Source organism: Callorhinus ursinus, unplaced genomic scaffold (assembly GCF_003265705.2).
Source record: "Callorhinus ursinus isolate GAN/ISIS: 27379988/994484 unplaced genomic scaffold, GSC_fseal_2.0 scaffold28, whole genome shotgun sequence".
Classification (NCBI taxonomy): domain Eukaryota; kingdom Metazoa; phylum Chordata; class Mammalia; order Carnivora; family Otariidae; genus Callorhinus; species Callorhinus ursinus.
Window position 1 is genome coordinate 16,711,321 of NW_027397090.1, and position 17,519 is coordinate 16,728,839.

General features: G+C 41.7%; 1 protein-coding gene across 3 annotated transcripts in view; it reads right to left on the reverse strand.

Moving 5' to 3' along the window:
- Positions 1-17,519, reverse strand: part of LOC112838788 (contactin-associated protein-like 3) — a 204,326-nt gene that overhangs the window by 78,311 nt on the left and 108,496 nt on the right. For all 3 annotated transcript variants that reach the window (XM_073878174.1, XM_073878175.1, XM_073878173.1), the window contains exons 9-10: positions 13,591-13,737; positions 5,405-5,576 (exon numbers count right to left, since the gene is read on the reverse strand). In XM_073878174.1, coding sequence (XP_073734275.1) covers positions 5,405-5,576; positions 13,591-13,737 — 319 coding nt within the window. The remainder of the gene's footprint in view (positions 1-5,404; positions 5,577-13,590; positions 13,738-17,519) is intronic.

A 17,519-nucleotide genomic window follows, 5' to 3' on the forward strand; every position in this document is an offset into this window, starting at 1 on the left:
TGAAAAGACAGTCTCCTCAATAAATGTTGGAAAAACTGGACAGCCACATGCAAAAGAATGAAACTGGACCACTTTCTTATACCATACACAAAAATAAACTCAAAATGGATTAAAGATCTAAATGTGAGACCTAAAACCATAAAACTCCTAGAAGCAAACATAGGCAGCAAACCCTTGCACATCAGTCTTAGCAATACCTTTCCTAGATAAGTCTACTCAGGCAAGGGAGACAAAAGCAAAAATAAACTCCTTGGATTATCAAACTAAGAAACTTTTTCACAGTGAAGGAAACCATCAACAAAACAAAAAGGCAACCTTTTGAATGGGAGAGGATATTTGCCAATGATATATCTGATAAGAGCTTACTAACCAAAATATATAAAGAATTGATACAACTCAACATCAGAAAAATAGATAACAAATTAAAAAATGAGCACTGAATCTGAACAGACGTTTGCCCAAGAAGACATCCAGATGGCCAACAGACCCACGAAAAGATGCTCATCACTCAGCATCAGGGAAATGCAGATCAAAGCCACAATGAGATATTATCTCACTCCACTCAGAATGGCTAGAATCAAAATGACAAGAAATAACAAGCGTTAGGGAGAATGTGGTGAAAAAGAAACCCTTGTGCAATGTTGGTGGGAACGTAAATTGGTGTATCAACTACGGAAACAGTATGGAAGCTCCCCCAAAAGTAAAAATAGCAATAACGTATGATCCATGCTATATATGCTATATAGTTAAAGCTCTCAATATAGTCCCTCAAAAGCCTCATACAATTACAGGAGCTATGTAACTACTCATTATCCTCTGGAGCTCAATGCCTATTTCTCTCAAGGAGTCAAAGGAATGGGGGTAACTTTGGGTTACTTCTACCCTATACACAGTTAGCACTCCTTTGCTGTTTGGGAGAAAGATGCTGGAAATGAGCCCAATTTCTTTCAAAGGACACACATAAACACTGTCCTGCTAGGTCTTCTGGCATTTGAGTGGAAGACACCTGATTCTGTGCCAAGAACTAGAAGGTGCGCTTCTTGGGAAAATAGAAGGATGTCTCTTCACCTCTAAAGATTAGAGGGCAGATCAGTCTGCATCCAGGCCCTTCCCTGAGTGACTGTTGTCCCAGGTCCTTGGCCTATTTAGGACAGTTTCCTTGACTACACACCTGAGGTCGGCTTTCTTACCCCAAACCTCCTGCTTTCCTGGCAGGACTCAGCATGCACAAGGAAGACCAGAGAGAGGTACCAGCTGTACTAAGAAAACTAAAATGGCAGCACACTCCCACGTGTGTGAGTGTGCAGGCACACCAGCGCATATCTTCACCTGTCTTGAATACTGCTCCACTGCCAAAGACCTGGGGTTGGTGGGAACCACAAGTCCAGCATGCTGGCTATGCTTACACGCAGATGAGGTGAGCTTAGTCTGTACCAGTTTCTTTGGGAAGGGAGGTTATGAATCCTACACACTGTGCATGGACCAGGTCCCTTCCAGATTTAGGGAAGATGCTGGCCAGAGTTGATGCAGAGGAGGCCAATCAGGATTGAAATAGTGCTTAACACCCTGGCCTCTAAAAAATTGCAAAGAGAACAGATTTTAGCCTAGAGGAGAGCCAATTCAGGAAATTCACTGGGTACTTGTCAGACTATGGGGGTAAAGGGTGCCTGGACTTGGAGCAGGAAAGATGAAGACTCATGGTGGAAATCTGGGGTGGGACAGAGGACCCTGATGATGCATTTGGTGAATGGGCAAGGGTCTCGTTCCTGAAAGATGGAACAGAAGCAGGATCCTCTTCTCTACAGTGAGAAAGAGATCCCTGCTTTGAGATGGAGACTTCAATAGATGTCACCTTCAAGATTCTTCTCAACTTGAGGATTTTGTACCTCTATGATTCTCAAAATATCTTCAGATTTAATAACTAAACCTCTTGACTCTGTGCCTGCCAAAATCGTGCTTCCCCTCCATCACTACTCCACTGAGTGGTGACACCACCCTTTAACCAGCCGTCCAAGCCAGAACCTGAGGGTCATCCTGACACGTCCCTCTCCATCCCCCCATAGCCACACAGCTCTTCAGCTTGTGATTCTGTCCACCAAACACCGCGTACATCATCTATGTTTTCCTCTTACCTACTTCCGTTAATCACCCTTTCTCACATGGGTAGGCAGCCCCTTACCTGGCCTCCCGGTCACACACGCTCTCTCTGCGGTCCACACTCAAATCATCTTCCGCTGTGGGCAGTACTGCTTAACTGTGCAAGTGGCTGCCTAGCACAAAGCCCTCAGTGACTTCCCAGGGAACCTTAGATCAATGTCCAGATTTTGAGTTGGCCACCAGGCCTCTATGGTGTAGCCTCTGCCCACCCAGGCAGCCCCATCTCCCGCCATATCCCCTGCTCCTCACCCTCAGACTCCCCATTTCTACAGTAGCCACGCTCAAACAGGCAGACTCACGGCTGCACTGTGGCTTGGGCACCTGGCTGTTCCTTCACTGGATGTCCAGCCTCTCTCACTTGACTGACGGATCCACCTTCCACCCCAGTGTAGGTGTCTCTCCCTCCTCTCTTGACAGCCTGCCTCATCCCGGCACAAATTAGGCGCCCCTCCCACATGTCTCCACAACCCCCCACAACTTCCACTTCGCTTCAGGCTACTAATCTCTAAAAACCAACACGTATAGTGCATGATGTTGCATTTAGCATCTAGACGATTAATGCTGGCCAAAGTCCACGGAAGTGGGAAAAGTGGCCCCATCGGTATAGTCCATGCCTAGAGATGTTCAAGATAGCATTCCTGTGATCCTAAAAGAAACCTGGAAAGGACCGTGTAACCTGGTTATATGACAGGAAATCCTAATGTCCAAAACACAACTGGTGTAAGACTCGATCCCTCCTCACAGGAACCTCGTCCTTGAAGCCTTGTCGCAAGAACCCACCACTTTCCCCATGTCATGGGAGCCTCGGGAGGACAGAGCACCATGTACATGCGTCCTTGTGTGGCTCAGGAAGGTCTCCTATATCCCCGGCAGATTTCAAACATCTTTTCATAACGTGCTGTGCCGTTGGGCCAGGAATACTATTATGCACCATGAATTATTAACTCCTATGTCTGATGGATAAGAGTTACAAAATCACCTGCATTTTAATAATAAATCTAAGGTTCACCTGAGCACACCATGACTTGCCCTGGACAGGCTGGTGGATGGCTGGGCTCAGCACAGAGCAGCCAGCAAGAGCCTGGGCATGGATGGTTATTTTGTCATTATTTTTCACATGAATCTCTTTCCTGGTGCATTTGAACATGGAGGTGGTAGGTATGGCCTGAAGCACTAAGGAAGAATGAACATTTCTAGTAGTGGAGAATAAGGACATGTTTTCAGATGTTAAGCCATAAAAACTACAAAAAATTACAATTATTGACTATATCAGCCAAAGTGCCGATAGCTCTTTTCATACCCACTTACAGCATTGCCATGAACCTCAATTTCTGCTTTGAGCAGAGAAGGTAACTGAATACCCTGGATCCCAGAGGTCTCCATCCATTGCTGGTAGATATTTCCAAAAACCATTTTTAGGTGTGATATGGAAAACCCTTCAATTTTGGTGACATATATCATATATGTATATACACACATACGCATACTTTGTTGTTGGTTTTTCGTTTTGTTTTGTTTTGTTTTTGGCTAAAAGACCTTTATGCACAAAGAGGCAACATGCATTTCTTATGTAAGAGAAATATTGTGATTATATCATATTTTGTGAGGAAATTCCCTGGGCACTTAAGTAACTTCCTGTGAGCTTCACCACTGAACTGACAACCTGACCCCTGACCCCTGACCCCTGACTCTCCTGAGCCACTGATGGCCATTCCCGTGGGTGAGGCCTGTACCCTACCTCCAAGCAAATATTTTTGAACCCCCTCCCAATACCAAGATTCAGGACTCCAGAGCTGGCTGAAGTTATAACTTACAGATGAAGCCAGTTTCTATGCCAGCGTACATTTCAAAATCTGAAAATTAGGATTCAGAGTTTTTGCCTAATTCTTTGAATCTCTTTTCTCCCCTACAAATGAATAGAATGTAAACTATACACATGAACATCTGCATTAAAGAAATCCCAAGTTCTTACGAGTTAATAATTTAAGTACTGGAATTTATGGTTTTCTAACACACTGCCAAATTGCAAAGCAACTTGTAGTTTATTGGACATGACATGGAATTCCAATTAGTGTTAAACCGGGAATAGATTTACTGCGCAAAGCACTTTGCAAAGCATGAACTTTGAAGAGGGTGGCCACGCATGGACGGGGGAGGATGTCTGGAGCGTGTTCGTTTATTCAACAGGAATGTAAGGCAGTCCTACTTCAGGAAGGTCAAACATAGCGGGCACAGAAAAAAATTTAATGTGTTAAAGCTAAGCCATCCTTTTTAGCCAGAAAAACTGAAAGTCAGATAGCATGACAAACAAGACAATGTGAATAAAGTTGCAATGTTGAGGGATTTTAACATGCTACTGTTTCAAAGCTTCTTTTTTTTTTGAGATATAATTGACTTATTATATTAGTTTCAGGTGTACAAGAGAATGATTCCATAGCTGCATATATTGTGATATGATCACCACAGTAAGTCTAGCTAACATCCAGCACCACACATAGTCACAACATTTTTTTTTCTTGTGATGAGGACTTTCAAGATCTACTCTCTTAGCAACTTTCAAATACGAAAAACAGTATTAACTAAAGTCGTTATGCTGTACATTACATCCCCACGACTTACTTATTTCACAACTGGAAGTTTGCGTCTTTTGTTCATCCATTACCTCCTTCCCTGAACTGGTACAGTGCTCAGTATATGGTAACTGGGTTCCTTCCATTCTTTGCTGTGTTTACATGACTAGAAATCCCCAAAGGCTCAACCTTTCCAGGAGGAAGAGTTACTTTTCATTTTCCATGTAGATAAGGGAGCATGGGTGCATCCCGATGACCACATGTAACTTTTAACTTACTGGTCATCGAGATGATTCATCATCTCTTTAGAACATTCTAATCTGTTTTGTGCAGTAGAAGAATTTTTAAATGTATTTATACTCATAGTATTCACACCCATCAATAATTATAGCGCCACGAATAGGGTCCTGTAAAAACTAAGTAGCTTGGGGACATATACAAGGAAAATTCATGACAGTGAGTCTTCTAAGAAAATACCATTTGAAAGGAGCAATTGTTTAAAATTCAAGATTGCCATTTTCTTGTTTTCAATTAATTATAACTTTTCCATACGGATTGGCTATCAGGAAGAAAGAAGGGGCTACAAGGAGGTGCTCTCTCTCAGCGGTTCATTTGTTTTTAACCTACTATCAAAAAATTGAAATCAGTAATGCTAAAATGACATGGGATGGCTTTACCTGTCGGTGAGGCCGCAGGTGTCTATCTGGAGGTCACGGAAAGTCCCCAGCGCCCCCTGCTGTACTGTGATGGGGTCCACCGCCTTGTCGCCAATGGAGATGAGCCTCAGGCAGCCCTGAAACCCGGCCAGGGGACCTCCACATCCAGGGCCAGAGCTGCTGTTGGGACAGCCTGAATGAACATGGAGACACACAAAGGAGAAAGTCAACAGTCGGGACCAAAATAGTGCACAGATTTCGTACATGCAAGTTTGCTGCCTCCGGCTGTTTGCAGACGCCTGAGGATTATTAGGCTTCCTACACGCGTCGGAAGGCTCACACTCCCCATGGAGGGGGCGGTGGACGGCTGAGGACAGACGTTACTGGTTTTGGTAAAGCACAGAAATAACAACTAGAGCCAGGCTTATGGACAGATGAGCCAAAGGTAGGATGTAAAATCTTACCAGTAGAGCCAAGGCCCATTTAATTTAAGCAGAAATTTGATTTCTTTTTTGAAAGCGCCCAGAAGAAATCACTCCTTTTAGCATGATATTAAACTATATGAACTAAAGGCCATGGGACAATAGAATCAGGAAAAAAAAAAAAATCACAGGCCTAATAGGACTTGTGAAATTTAAAATGCTTGAGAAGTAATTATGTATGTGAAATTTCTACTCTGTGCGTGTGTGTGCATGCAGGAGCATAGTTAGAACAATGTTTGATTAAAAATGGTCAAAGACTTCTAAAAGCAATTTATACGTACATTTCCAATTGTTTCTGAATGAGGCATTTTAGTCAAATGCCTTTTAACATTAACACGCACACAAAATTAACAAGTATCTCAATGATATGGCACTGAAGATAATGGAGGAAAATTAGCATATGGACTATTCCATGCAAAAAGAAATGGGCTCTGATTGTTTTCAATAATAGGAGTTAAATTTTTACAAGTTCTGCTGCATTCACTAATTGGCTTGCTGTAAATTACTGTTAAATTAAGGAAAGAAGCCATCAGACCGAGGTGACTCACCAAAAGCTTCCGTGGCCTAGGAGAGCAAACCAGAGTCTGAGCCTGTAAATGCCTCAAGGTTCTGAAATCGAAACCTAAGGACAGCCAATCCCAGACAGCCAACCAGGCTTTAAGCTACAGCGAATCAATAATTTCCTTCTCTATATAAGTCCTTCCCCTGGCTCCCGTCCACGGAGCACCCCGAACCACTTCTACTTTGGTGTTGTGTGATTTGAATCAACATTTGCTCAAATATACCCTTAAAAATTTTAATACGCCTCAGGTTATCTTTTACCATTAAAACCACAATTCCTGGACAGTGGTTTTATTTTATTCCCCTGGGTTTCCCAAGAAGACCATCCTCTTGTAACAATGATGAGCAAGGACACAACTTTGAAATCAAAGCCAAAGCCGATTGGGTTCAGAACCACCTCCTTCCCCACGTGTGGGGCCAGCAGGGTGGAGTGTGCTCTCCCACCCTCCACTGAGCTGCCCTCTGAAGCAATCACAGGTTCTTCGATTTGAGCACGGCAAGATTCCCACTGTACAGGAGGAAAGTAAACGCTCCAGAAAGAGAACACTGTCACTGTAAATGCTTTGGTAAAAGGCCACAATTGGAGGAAATCTGTAGACACAGCCTAGTCTCCATTACACACACGCCCCTCATGTTTGGGCCGGAGGCTGAGGTTCTCCCCAGGAACTGCCCTGGCTGTGGGGAGCTGAGTCTCGCAGGGTGGTACGACCGGTGCCCATGGATGCAATGGGGTGGTCAATGACCCACATCCTCAACTGGAACGTCCCTGAGGGGCAAAGCTCCTTCAGAGCCTGCGTGGGATCTTCTGAGGCTTCTGTTGCAACTGCATCACACCTCACCTTGTCTCTATTCATCTCAGGTGCTCTCTCACCCCCCGGGGTTTTTTTCTGGGAACTAACCTCACTAAGCCACGGTACACAAATCTCCCAAGCAGAGAACTAGCTTCCTGGGGAACCTACCTGCAGCAATGTGGGGTAAAATCACAAAGCATTCACTTAATTGAGTATTTTATTTTCACATGCAAACATGAAAATGCACAGCATTTTTAAATAATTAATATTATTTTAATTCCAAGAAAATGTGAAGTAAATTTTATGCTTCCTAGGGAAACAGGTTACCTATTTTACTTACTCTTTGCCTTATAGAATTACGTCTCATTGACATCATTTCCAGGAAAATGTCTTCTTCTAACTTGTTAGATACAAAGTCATAACTAGTCATCTTAAAAAAAATCATTAAAAAATCATTTTCCAATCATTTAAATATTAAGGAAGTTTTTGTTACTATTTACAGCCTGGGGTTTGAGGTTATTTTATAAGGCTCTGATTTTTTTAAATGAAATGGAATCAGTAATTTCTTTTTTTAAAAAAGATTTATTTATTTATGTGAGAGAAAGAGAGAGAGAGAAACAGTGACAGCATGAGGGGAGGAGGGGCAGAGGGAGAGAAACTCAAGCACGGAGCCCGATGCAGGGCTTGATTCCAGGACCCTGAGATCATGACCTGAGCTGAAATCAAGAAACAGGTGCTTAACTAAGCCATGCAGGAGCCCCTGGAATCAGTAATTTCATAAAGATTTTATCCGTTATACTTACATGTTTTTCATTCCCTTCTCTTTGAACTTCTGTTGTGAGGCTCACTGGTGCACCTTCAAAGGGTGGGGACTGAAGACAGAGCCTCCTCTTGTTCTTGCCCAACACCTGCTAGTTTGCTGCCTAAGAATTTCCACAAAATGCATGTAGTCTATCTTTCTTCTGCTCTCAGTGACTGAGGCTTTGATGCTTTGTATTCCTGACAAATATAAACCAAAACCAGCCAAGGCCTGCTATCAGGTGAAACCCACTGTTGGGCACAGTGGAAACCCATAAATTAGCCTCATAGAGACTCTGACACTTCCAGTGTAATGTTACGTCATAAAGAACCGCTTAACTCTCCAGTTTCCCTTTACCTTTTCCTTGTTTTATGTGAAAATATGCACATTTCAGTTTGTAAAAGAATTTGCGAAAGGTTGGATGTATTTGGATGACACCTGGTGTATCTTTGTATCTTTAAAGGTGACTTCTACTCACAGTGCTTAGGAACTGAGAACATTAGGATAAAGGATCAGAGACATTAAATCAATAGACCTTTCTTTACTCCAGATCAAAAACTTCAAACTCATCTAAAATGGGGCACCTGGGTGGCTCAGTCAGTTGGGCATCCAACTCGTGATCTGCACTCAGGTCATGAACTCAAGAGTCGTGAGATCGAGCCCCATGTCGGGCTCCACACTGGGCGTGGAGTCTGCTTAAGATTCTCTCTCTCCCTCTGTCACTCCCCACCCATCCCCACTCACACGTGCTCTCTTTCTCTAAAAAAATTTTTTTAATAAATAAATAAATTTTTTTTAAATAAACGCAGTACCTAAGTATTCCTGTAAAGAACAAACCTCAACGGAATCCAGTGGTCACAAGGAAATCTTTCTCAAAGTGGCACTTTAAGAAGGAAAGGTCAAACCCTCAAGTAATTCATTGTTCCAGTTACGAGATAGAGGTCAAGAGGCAAGGGGTGCCATGGCCCAAGATGTGCCTAGACCATGAGTCATTCTCTCATCCATGCAGAACATTGCCTGAAGCCCTGACCGTAAAATAGCAGAGGGTCATTCCTCGATGACCTGATTCAGGATGGACGGTGAAAGTGGACAGGGGATATTTATTGCTGAGTTAATGGAACATGTCCATCACTACAGAAGGAGTCAGAAATTGAAGTACCTCTGAGGATGATGGAGAAATTGTCACTTTATGTCATGACACCAGAATGGTCTCATGAGGTGAGACCTCATTACAGCCGTCATTCATCCCCTGGTCTGCTAATGGGTCGCGCACACAGGGACACTTGAGAGATGTGGAACATAATTTAATACTCCCCAACTCTGCAGTGCAAGTGTGCTATTGAATGGTACAAAGACTCCACAAAAAGAATCCAAAAGAGGGCATCTTTCCACTACCCTCCCTGGCAGGCACCAAAACTCTGTACGATACAGTAGAGTGAAACTATTGTTGGAAGAACAATTTACAAACAAAGCTCTCACTGAGAAGAAATAGAAAAGGAAAAAGGGAAACCTGCATCACATAGCCCTGACGGGACATATAAAAAGGGCTGCTAATCTGCGAGACGACCCCCCATCATGGAAAGAAAGCCACAGAGCCCTGCTCTATGCTTGCCGTCCTAGCATCATTATTGAGATCATCTTCATTCGCTAAAGCATCCTGGTTTGGACAACAAATTATATGGCCATCCTAACTGTAATAGGAAGACATACTAGTCTGCCTTTATGGGAAAACACTGCAACAAAGTGTGACCGACCATATGGTGAGTGGGAACTTGCAATTGAACCTCCATCAGGTGAAACAGAAAGAGGAAGGAGGACCGGTTAGGGAAGTGTCTCAGAACATGGGGTATTGATTTCCGTGAATACCAAATATTGCTACAGAGCATGAATTGGATAAAATGAATTTCATTGTTAACAAGATGCATATTCTGGTTCTGGTGAACATTAATTAAGAAGATAATTAAAGAGACACTGGTATACACCACTCTTGGGATTAGATAAAATAACTCTGACATTAATGTCTTTGGGTCCCAAAGTTTCCACTCAATTTGAAACTGACCTGCCCCCCCCTTTCCCCAGAACAGAGCTGGGAAGTCCAATGGACCACAGAGACAAGGGCTCTGAACAAGGGAGTCATTACCTGGGCATAAAACTTGTGAGTAGAGTACATCTCTTGAGAATCAGGACCCCATGCTCACTGGTTCCAGACCTGCCTCTCCTGCTTTTCCTTGACAACAAATAATACTCATCTTTTTATTTAACATCAGTAAGTTGGTGTGTTTTGGTTTTGTGTGTTTGTTGCAGCCTGGTGAGGGCATTAGTTGAGTTGTTTAGATAATATATATTCTTCCTCTAGGAAGTAAACATGCTGTTATGTTGGTATAAAATGTACAGTTGACTCAGTTAGTTTGAATCGGTGCCTGGAATTGTTCTGTAGGAATCAACTGGGTATTTACAGCTCAGTTGAGTAGAGGTCATTCTGAATTTATACGTTAGTTACAGATAATGTGCTGTGATTGCAAGATCTTACACTATTTTTGCCACTCAGTGCCAAATTATAATTACAACCAAAAAAATAGCAAAGTGGTAATGAAAAAAAGTTATTATACTCTCTCATGGGATGTTTAAACTTTGTGATTCTGCTCATCTTAGAAACACTATTTGTTATCGGAAACTATACTAATGAGACAGTTTTTCTGCACATCAACACAATTCTATGAAAATACATAAAAAAGTCTATTATGCTTTTTTTTTTAACACATTGCCTCCAAATCTCTAGGGTCCTTCCATAGACCAAAAGCTAGAAACAACCAAAAGTTTGTTTCATTAAGTGGACTATGCATATTAGGAAAGCTTGATAGTTTGTACATAAGGAAATTTTTAAAATCAGTGGCAAGATGATTCTTGGCAGCTGTAGAATATTTATCACATTTTTTATAATAGCAAAAAAAATGGGACACAATCAAATTGTTGCTCAACAGTAAAATGGGATGGTGGATTTAATAAGTAAAACATGGTATAATATACATCAAAAACCACAGGGCAGTAAAAATTAATTAACTTTACCTATAAATATTCACAGGTTTGGATCTCAAAAACTAATATAGAACTACAATGATAGCAATAATAATAAAAAGAACACAGAAGAATGCATATATTAGTGCCCTATTTGTAAAGTTAAAAGCAAGGGAACACAAAACACTATTGTTTAAATTCACCTACATGGATAATAGGTTATAAAGAAAAGCAACACATTAAAAATTACAAACTTTCAGTTGTAAAATAAGTCGTGGGGATGCAATGTACAGCATGGTGACTACAGTTAATAATACCTTACCGTATGTTTAAAAGTTGCTAAGAGAGTAGATCTTAAAAGTTTTCATCACAAGAAAAAATTGTAACTATGTATGGTGAAAAGTATTGTTAGATACTTTACAGATATTAATTAGAGTTATTGTGGGATCATTTCTCAGTATAGACAAACATTGAGTCATTATGCTGTACATCTGAAACTGACATGATGTTACATGTTGATTATATCTGAATTGAAAAATAAAAAGGCAAACAAAGATTAGTAAAAAGGGGGGGCAGGGTAATACTTAACTGGGGGAATGAGAATCTAGAGGAGCAAGGGAAGCTTTAAAAGCATTGTAGTATTAAATTGTGTACACTAGGGGGTAAGGCCATAAATATTCTTTCAAGAAACAGGAATAGTATTTTAAAATATATACATATATTACATAGTAACAACTGATTCATATCATATCAACATGTAAATATTTATGGAAAGTACCTATTCTCAGGTAGCTGTGCATTGTACATTTGGAACATGGAGAATGCTCAAATATGAGAGAAGATTCTGTGGTTTTGGAAAGTATTTTTCTTTACTTTTTAATACAAAATAACAAGTATTCTATTTTGCATCATTAAACAATACAGCAAGGATTTTTCTTCCTATCCCTTTTAGTGCTTCAAAATCTTTTACCTTTAAATTTATAGCTCCTGGATAAATTCTTTATTTAGTTTTGAAGGAATCTGCTCCTCTGCAGAGCTATAAAATCCATCATAAGCATAAAGGCTTAAAAACCTATCTGGGTCAGAAATGCACCATATTTAGCAGGCAAGGAAAGCAAGCAATCCGATCTTTTAATGCTCCTGGCACTACTCCATGTTCACAGTGATGCTTGCTTTAGGGGGCTTGAAAGATTAAACACCCTGATGCACGGTTTGTGTGCTTATTGTCAATTCTTAGGGAAGATTTTATACTTTCTTGTTGGGCTATCAAGTTTCCCACCATGATTCCAAACTTATTTTGGAAAGAAACAACTATAAAATGCAAAACAGGAATAATATCAAGGACGGCTTCAAGTCAAGATTAGAAATAAGTCTTACAATTGACAGGCCTAAGCTTCTGGTGGCTCGGGATTTTTCACTTGAATGCCTCAGGAATGGAGATTCATTACCCTCAGAAGCTCCCCCTCCCTGGCTGAATGGATCCTGGACAGACTCAGTCAAACGTCTACTGAACAGGCAAACACTCCATCTCCTACAGTCTGGACAGATGGGCTGGTGCTGTCTTGGTAAAAGTTCATCACAAAGTAGTGGGTGAACATCAGTAGCCATTAAATTCATTTCTTGCTCTGTGGTATGTAATGGTGCCCTTCTGTATAGACAGTGGGCAACAGAATGCTTCCTAAACTTTAGGGCAACAGACCAGCTGGGGATCTTGGGGAGATGCACATTCTGGTTCAGTAAGTCAGGGGGGCTACGTCTGCATCTGTGACAAGCTTGCAGGTGGTGTTGCCGCTGCTGGTTCCCGGGCCACACTGGAGGACCTGGGCTCCTCGGGGAGCAGAGTGTCTGACACTAAGAAGACCACCCCCATGCAGCAAGAAAATTGTCACATAAAAACCTGAAGAAAAGGTTCTAAGGGTCATTTGGCCTTAGTAAAATACTCTACAGCAAAGTACAAAAGGTAAGAAGCAGAGAACAAGGACCCTCAAAGTTGCCTGCATACAGAGTCACCTGGAGAGCGTGTTCCCCAGGCTTCAGATCCAGAGAAATCAGGATCTCTGGGGATGGAGCCAGGCACTAGCATTGTGGAAGCTTTCCAGGTGACTTCAGGGAAAACAAGGGCTAAATTTAAAACCAATCATAGCAAATGTACATCTAAACAAGTCCACCCATAGGCTTTCATTTTAGGCCATAATTTATTGCCTTTGTCCGGTGCGCCTGGGTGGTACAGGAGGTTAAGCAACCTACTCTTGGTTTCGGCTCAGGTCATGATCAAGCCCCCTGTTGCGCTCCACACTCAATGGGGAGCCTGCTTGGGATTCCCTCTCCCTCTCCCTCTGTCCCTCCCACTCGTGCTCTCTCTCTCTCTCTCTAAAACAAATAAATAAATATTTAAAAAAATATATTGTCTTCCCTCAACACTCTCGTTGACTATAACTGAAAGAGAAAGATCATTCCTCAGTATTAATCTTCATTTAAAATTGTTGGTTTTCTTAGAAGACAGGAGCTGGACAGGCAAGGATGGTTTGATTGCCAACAAAGCCAGTTCCTTTCACTTACCGCCCAAATAATAGATGTCCCCTGAATCAATCTGCCCACGCAGGGAATGAGCCACAGAGGCTGCCTCACCATCCACCATCACACTCAGATGATTTCCTTTCAATGATAAGGACACTGAATGCCACTGCCCATCACTTAATCCAGCACCTGGAGGTAAACAAAATCGGGTAAAAGAGATTCCTAAAAACCCTATAGATGTTTCTAAACAGAGCCATGCTTGAAAACAATATGATGAAGATCTAAGACCACCCACCAAAGACCACCACATATTCACCTGAAACCCACCAGGTTATTTAGCTGTATTATTACTATATATAACCTTGGTAGACTATTTAGAAAAATATATCATATATCAATATAACTCTTTAGAAAAATGTATCAGCAACTTAAGTATTAATGAAACATGAAAATTCACTGCACAAAATGTAAAGTTAAAATAGTATCACATTAAAGCATGTGTGTATGCATACTCAATCACTGCATAAAATCACTGTCTAAAGATGGACAAAGACTGGTAGGAAATATTCTTAAATATTAACGTTAACTTTTGGGTGAGGGAATTGTGTTTGCTTTCATTTTATGTCATTTTTCCATTTTCTGTTTTCCCAAATTTGTTACTGCACATTCCAGCTATTGTTATGTTATTATTCTGAAAAACTGATATTAGTCCCTGCTAAAGCAGCCATTGTCTTTTGAATCCATGAGGCAAAATATCTATTTTTTTCTGGAAGTGATGGAGTTAGGGCTGGACATGTGGTTGAACCACTGCCCGGCGGCGAACAACTGCATGTGACTTTAGCATCTCCTCCACACTTCCTCGCCAGGTCCTAATGGAAATCCGATGCTGTGTCATGCAGAAGACAAATCAGTAAATAGCAGGTACCCCAGAGTCTGTTACTTAGTATCTACAAGATTATTTTGTCAAAGCAAATAATCCCTGAGTTTCAGTGAGGAACAATTAAGGGTTTAGGTGTCGGCTCTGGTCCTAGGCCAGCTGGGGCTCCGCTCTCTGTGCCCCCAGTATTTATTCACACAGGACTGAGTCTACTGCATGGCCCCATTTCTGGGGTTGGGTGAGACGCAACAGTACTTGGCAGACTCTTGCTACGGTTTCTGCTCAGATGTGGTGGATGTCATTCGTTCAAAGGTAAGGGGTTCCTCCCCTCCACGGGGAGGTTACGGCCACTTCCACACCCACAGAGATACCTGTTGCTCTGAAGGAGCAGAGTGAACAATTAGAATCTATAGAAATTGTCTTGGCCACCAGGGTAGGAGGTCATAAAGAAACACTTTAGCTCATCTAAAAACAACAAAGTGATAATCATTTGATTTCTTTGATGTCATGCCTGAGCATGCTCATGAGCCTGTTTGACTCTAATCTGATCATCTTAGGGAATTGTCCCAATATATCAGCCTATACCTCTTACAAATGATAAAGTTACAGACTGCTTAGAGCCATCTAAGTTTGGAAGTCAACCTGCAAGAATCAGAAGTTATTTTATAGCCCAGGGGGGTATTGGCCCCAAAGAAAATATGGCCATGTTTCCGGTAGAAAGTTAACCAGTCATATTTAATTTAATATCAGAGTTTGGCCCAAGTAACCCAATCAACCACGTAAATCCATGTCCCTCAAATGCTCTTCAATGTCAACTATACTGCAATTAGAAATTAAAATTAAAATACATCTTTTTTGGTTTTGCCTGATCTCTCATCAGTGACGTTGACATGGACTCGAGATTCGCGTGCGTGGGAAATATGTTTCTGACCTGACCCTGAAGATCATAGACCCTACTTAAAATTAGCGACACCTTTGTTCTTCTCAGACTGTGAAATATGAGCGATGCTACTTCCCAGCACACACTTTCAGGGAGGGGACAATCTTAAAGTCACTAAAAGTCACTTCAGCTCTTTGCTGTGTACACACATTCAGTAAAATAAAAATGCCAGACTCTCACTTGCTGTGTCATATTTGTGAAGCCAAAACTATTTTTTTTTTACTTTTTTATCGTTATGTTAGTCATCATACAGTACATCATTAATTTTTGATGCAGTGTTCCATGATTCATTGTTTCTGTATAACACCCAGTGCTCCGCGCAGTACGTGCCTTCTTTTTTAAAGCTTACATAGCATTATCTGTCAGCATGGTGACCACACCCGTTTAAAATCTGATATTAAAACCTAGTATTTAATTTGGTGTGTGAAATACTCCCTCCTGCTCCCTCCCCCCCTCCCTCTCTACCTACCCACCTGTCTAGGACATAGAGTTATTTCATGGGAGAACTTGCAGAAAACACTCCAAAATATCTCCTTGAATGGGTAATAGATGCCGTTTGCCTCTATAATAAAAGACTGCTTTTAGTAAAATTCGACATTCTCATTTAAAAGTGAAATGCCTGCACTCATGTTCATTCTCTGTTTCTACCCATTATAATTCTCACCCTTTGTGTTTCCTTTGTGTATGTTCTACCCTCCCCGCTTCTGATGGAAGGATGGCATGTCTCCCAGGCAGCACTACAGTTAAAAGACGGATGGAGAAGGAAGGATAGACTGTTTTTGATTTGTGCTCCTGCCCCGCCCCGAAAAGGTTTCGGGGCGGGGTGATGGTCGCAGGATTAGTTTTGGAATAATGAGAACTAAAAGTTACGGAGTGGTTGCTGACTAGCAGGCACTGGGCCGACGGTTCGTAGGCACAGCATCATTGCTTCTACCATCGGTCACACTGGTGTCACTTCAAAGACGAGGACCTGAGGCTGGCGGAGAACACAGGTGCCGCTCATGGAGCCCATCAGCTCCAGCAGCAGAGGCAGGTCTGGAAATGAGCCTGGGAGGCGAGTCCTCTCACTCACCACCCCCACTGGCTTGTGTCAGATCTATCCTGATGACAGAGAATAATGCCTGGGCAGTCGAGGCCCTTCGGAAAAGGGTGGAATTGTGTCTTTTCCTGCCGAAAGGGAATGCACGCTTCCTCCCTCCTCCACTGCCCTTCTGTCCCCACCACTCTCCGCAGGCCCAGCTCCATAAAAACACACAACACACTGGATTATACACCTTTGCACCTTTCTAGATCCCTTCAGAAACATATTGAGGTTAATTACTAGGAAGAAGGATCTAAAAGCTGGAAAAATGCATTTAATGCGATTTACGTTTAAAATTAAAATTTAAACGTAATTTAAAATGTGGTTCTCGGTTTGGTAGGTGCTTTCATACTTCATACAAGGTTTGAAATGAAAAACCAACTGCAATCTGTCTCGTTTTCCACGTACTGCTGCACCTCGTTTTACTGTGCTTTTATGTGCTTTGCAGAGATCACACCTTTTACAAACTGAAGGTTCGTGGCAACCTGCCCGGAGCGTGTCCTCTTGGGAACATTTTTCCAATAGCATCTGCCCACTCTGTGCCTCTGTGTCACGAATCTTTCAAACTTTTTCATTACTAGGACATTTGTGACGGTGATCTGTGATCAGTGATTACAACTCGCTAAAAGCTCAGGTAACAGCACTTTTTAGCAATAAAATATTTTTAAATTAAGGTACATATATTGTTTTTCCGGACATAAAGCTACTGCACATTTAATACACTGCAGTATATTGTAGACGTAACTTTTATATGTGCAGGGAAACCAAAAAAATTCATTTGATTCGCTTTATTGCAATATTTGGTCTGGGGCCAAACCCAAATATCTCTGAGGCATGCCTGTATTTCAAATGTAAAAAATATCACCCCTCAAATGCTTCTGAAAAAAGCAGCAAGAAAAATTCACCTCTGGTTTGCTTTCAGAAATTAACACATTGCGCTGTAAAAGCTTAAAAATCAAGGCAATAAAACATTTGTGTAATATTTCAGTGCCGGCCTTCAAAAAAAAGTTAAATAACTCATACCTGTGTGTTGGAAGGGAGAACAGTGTGTACTCACGTGAAGCAACAGTAAA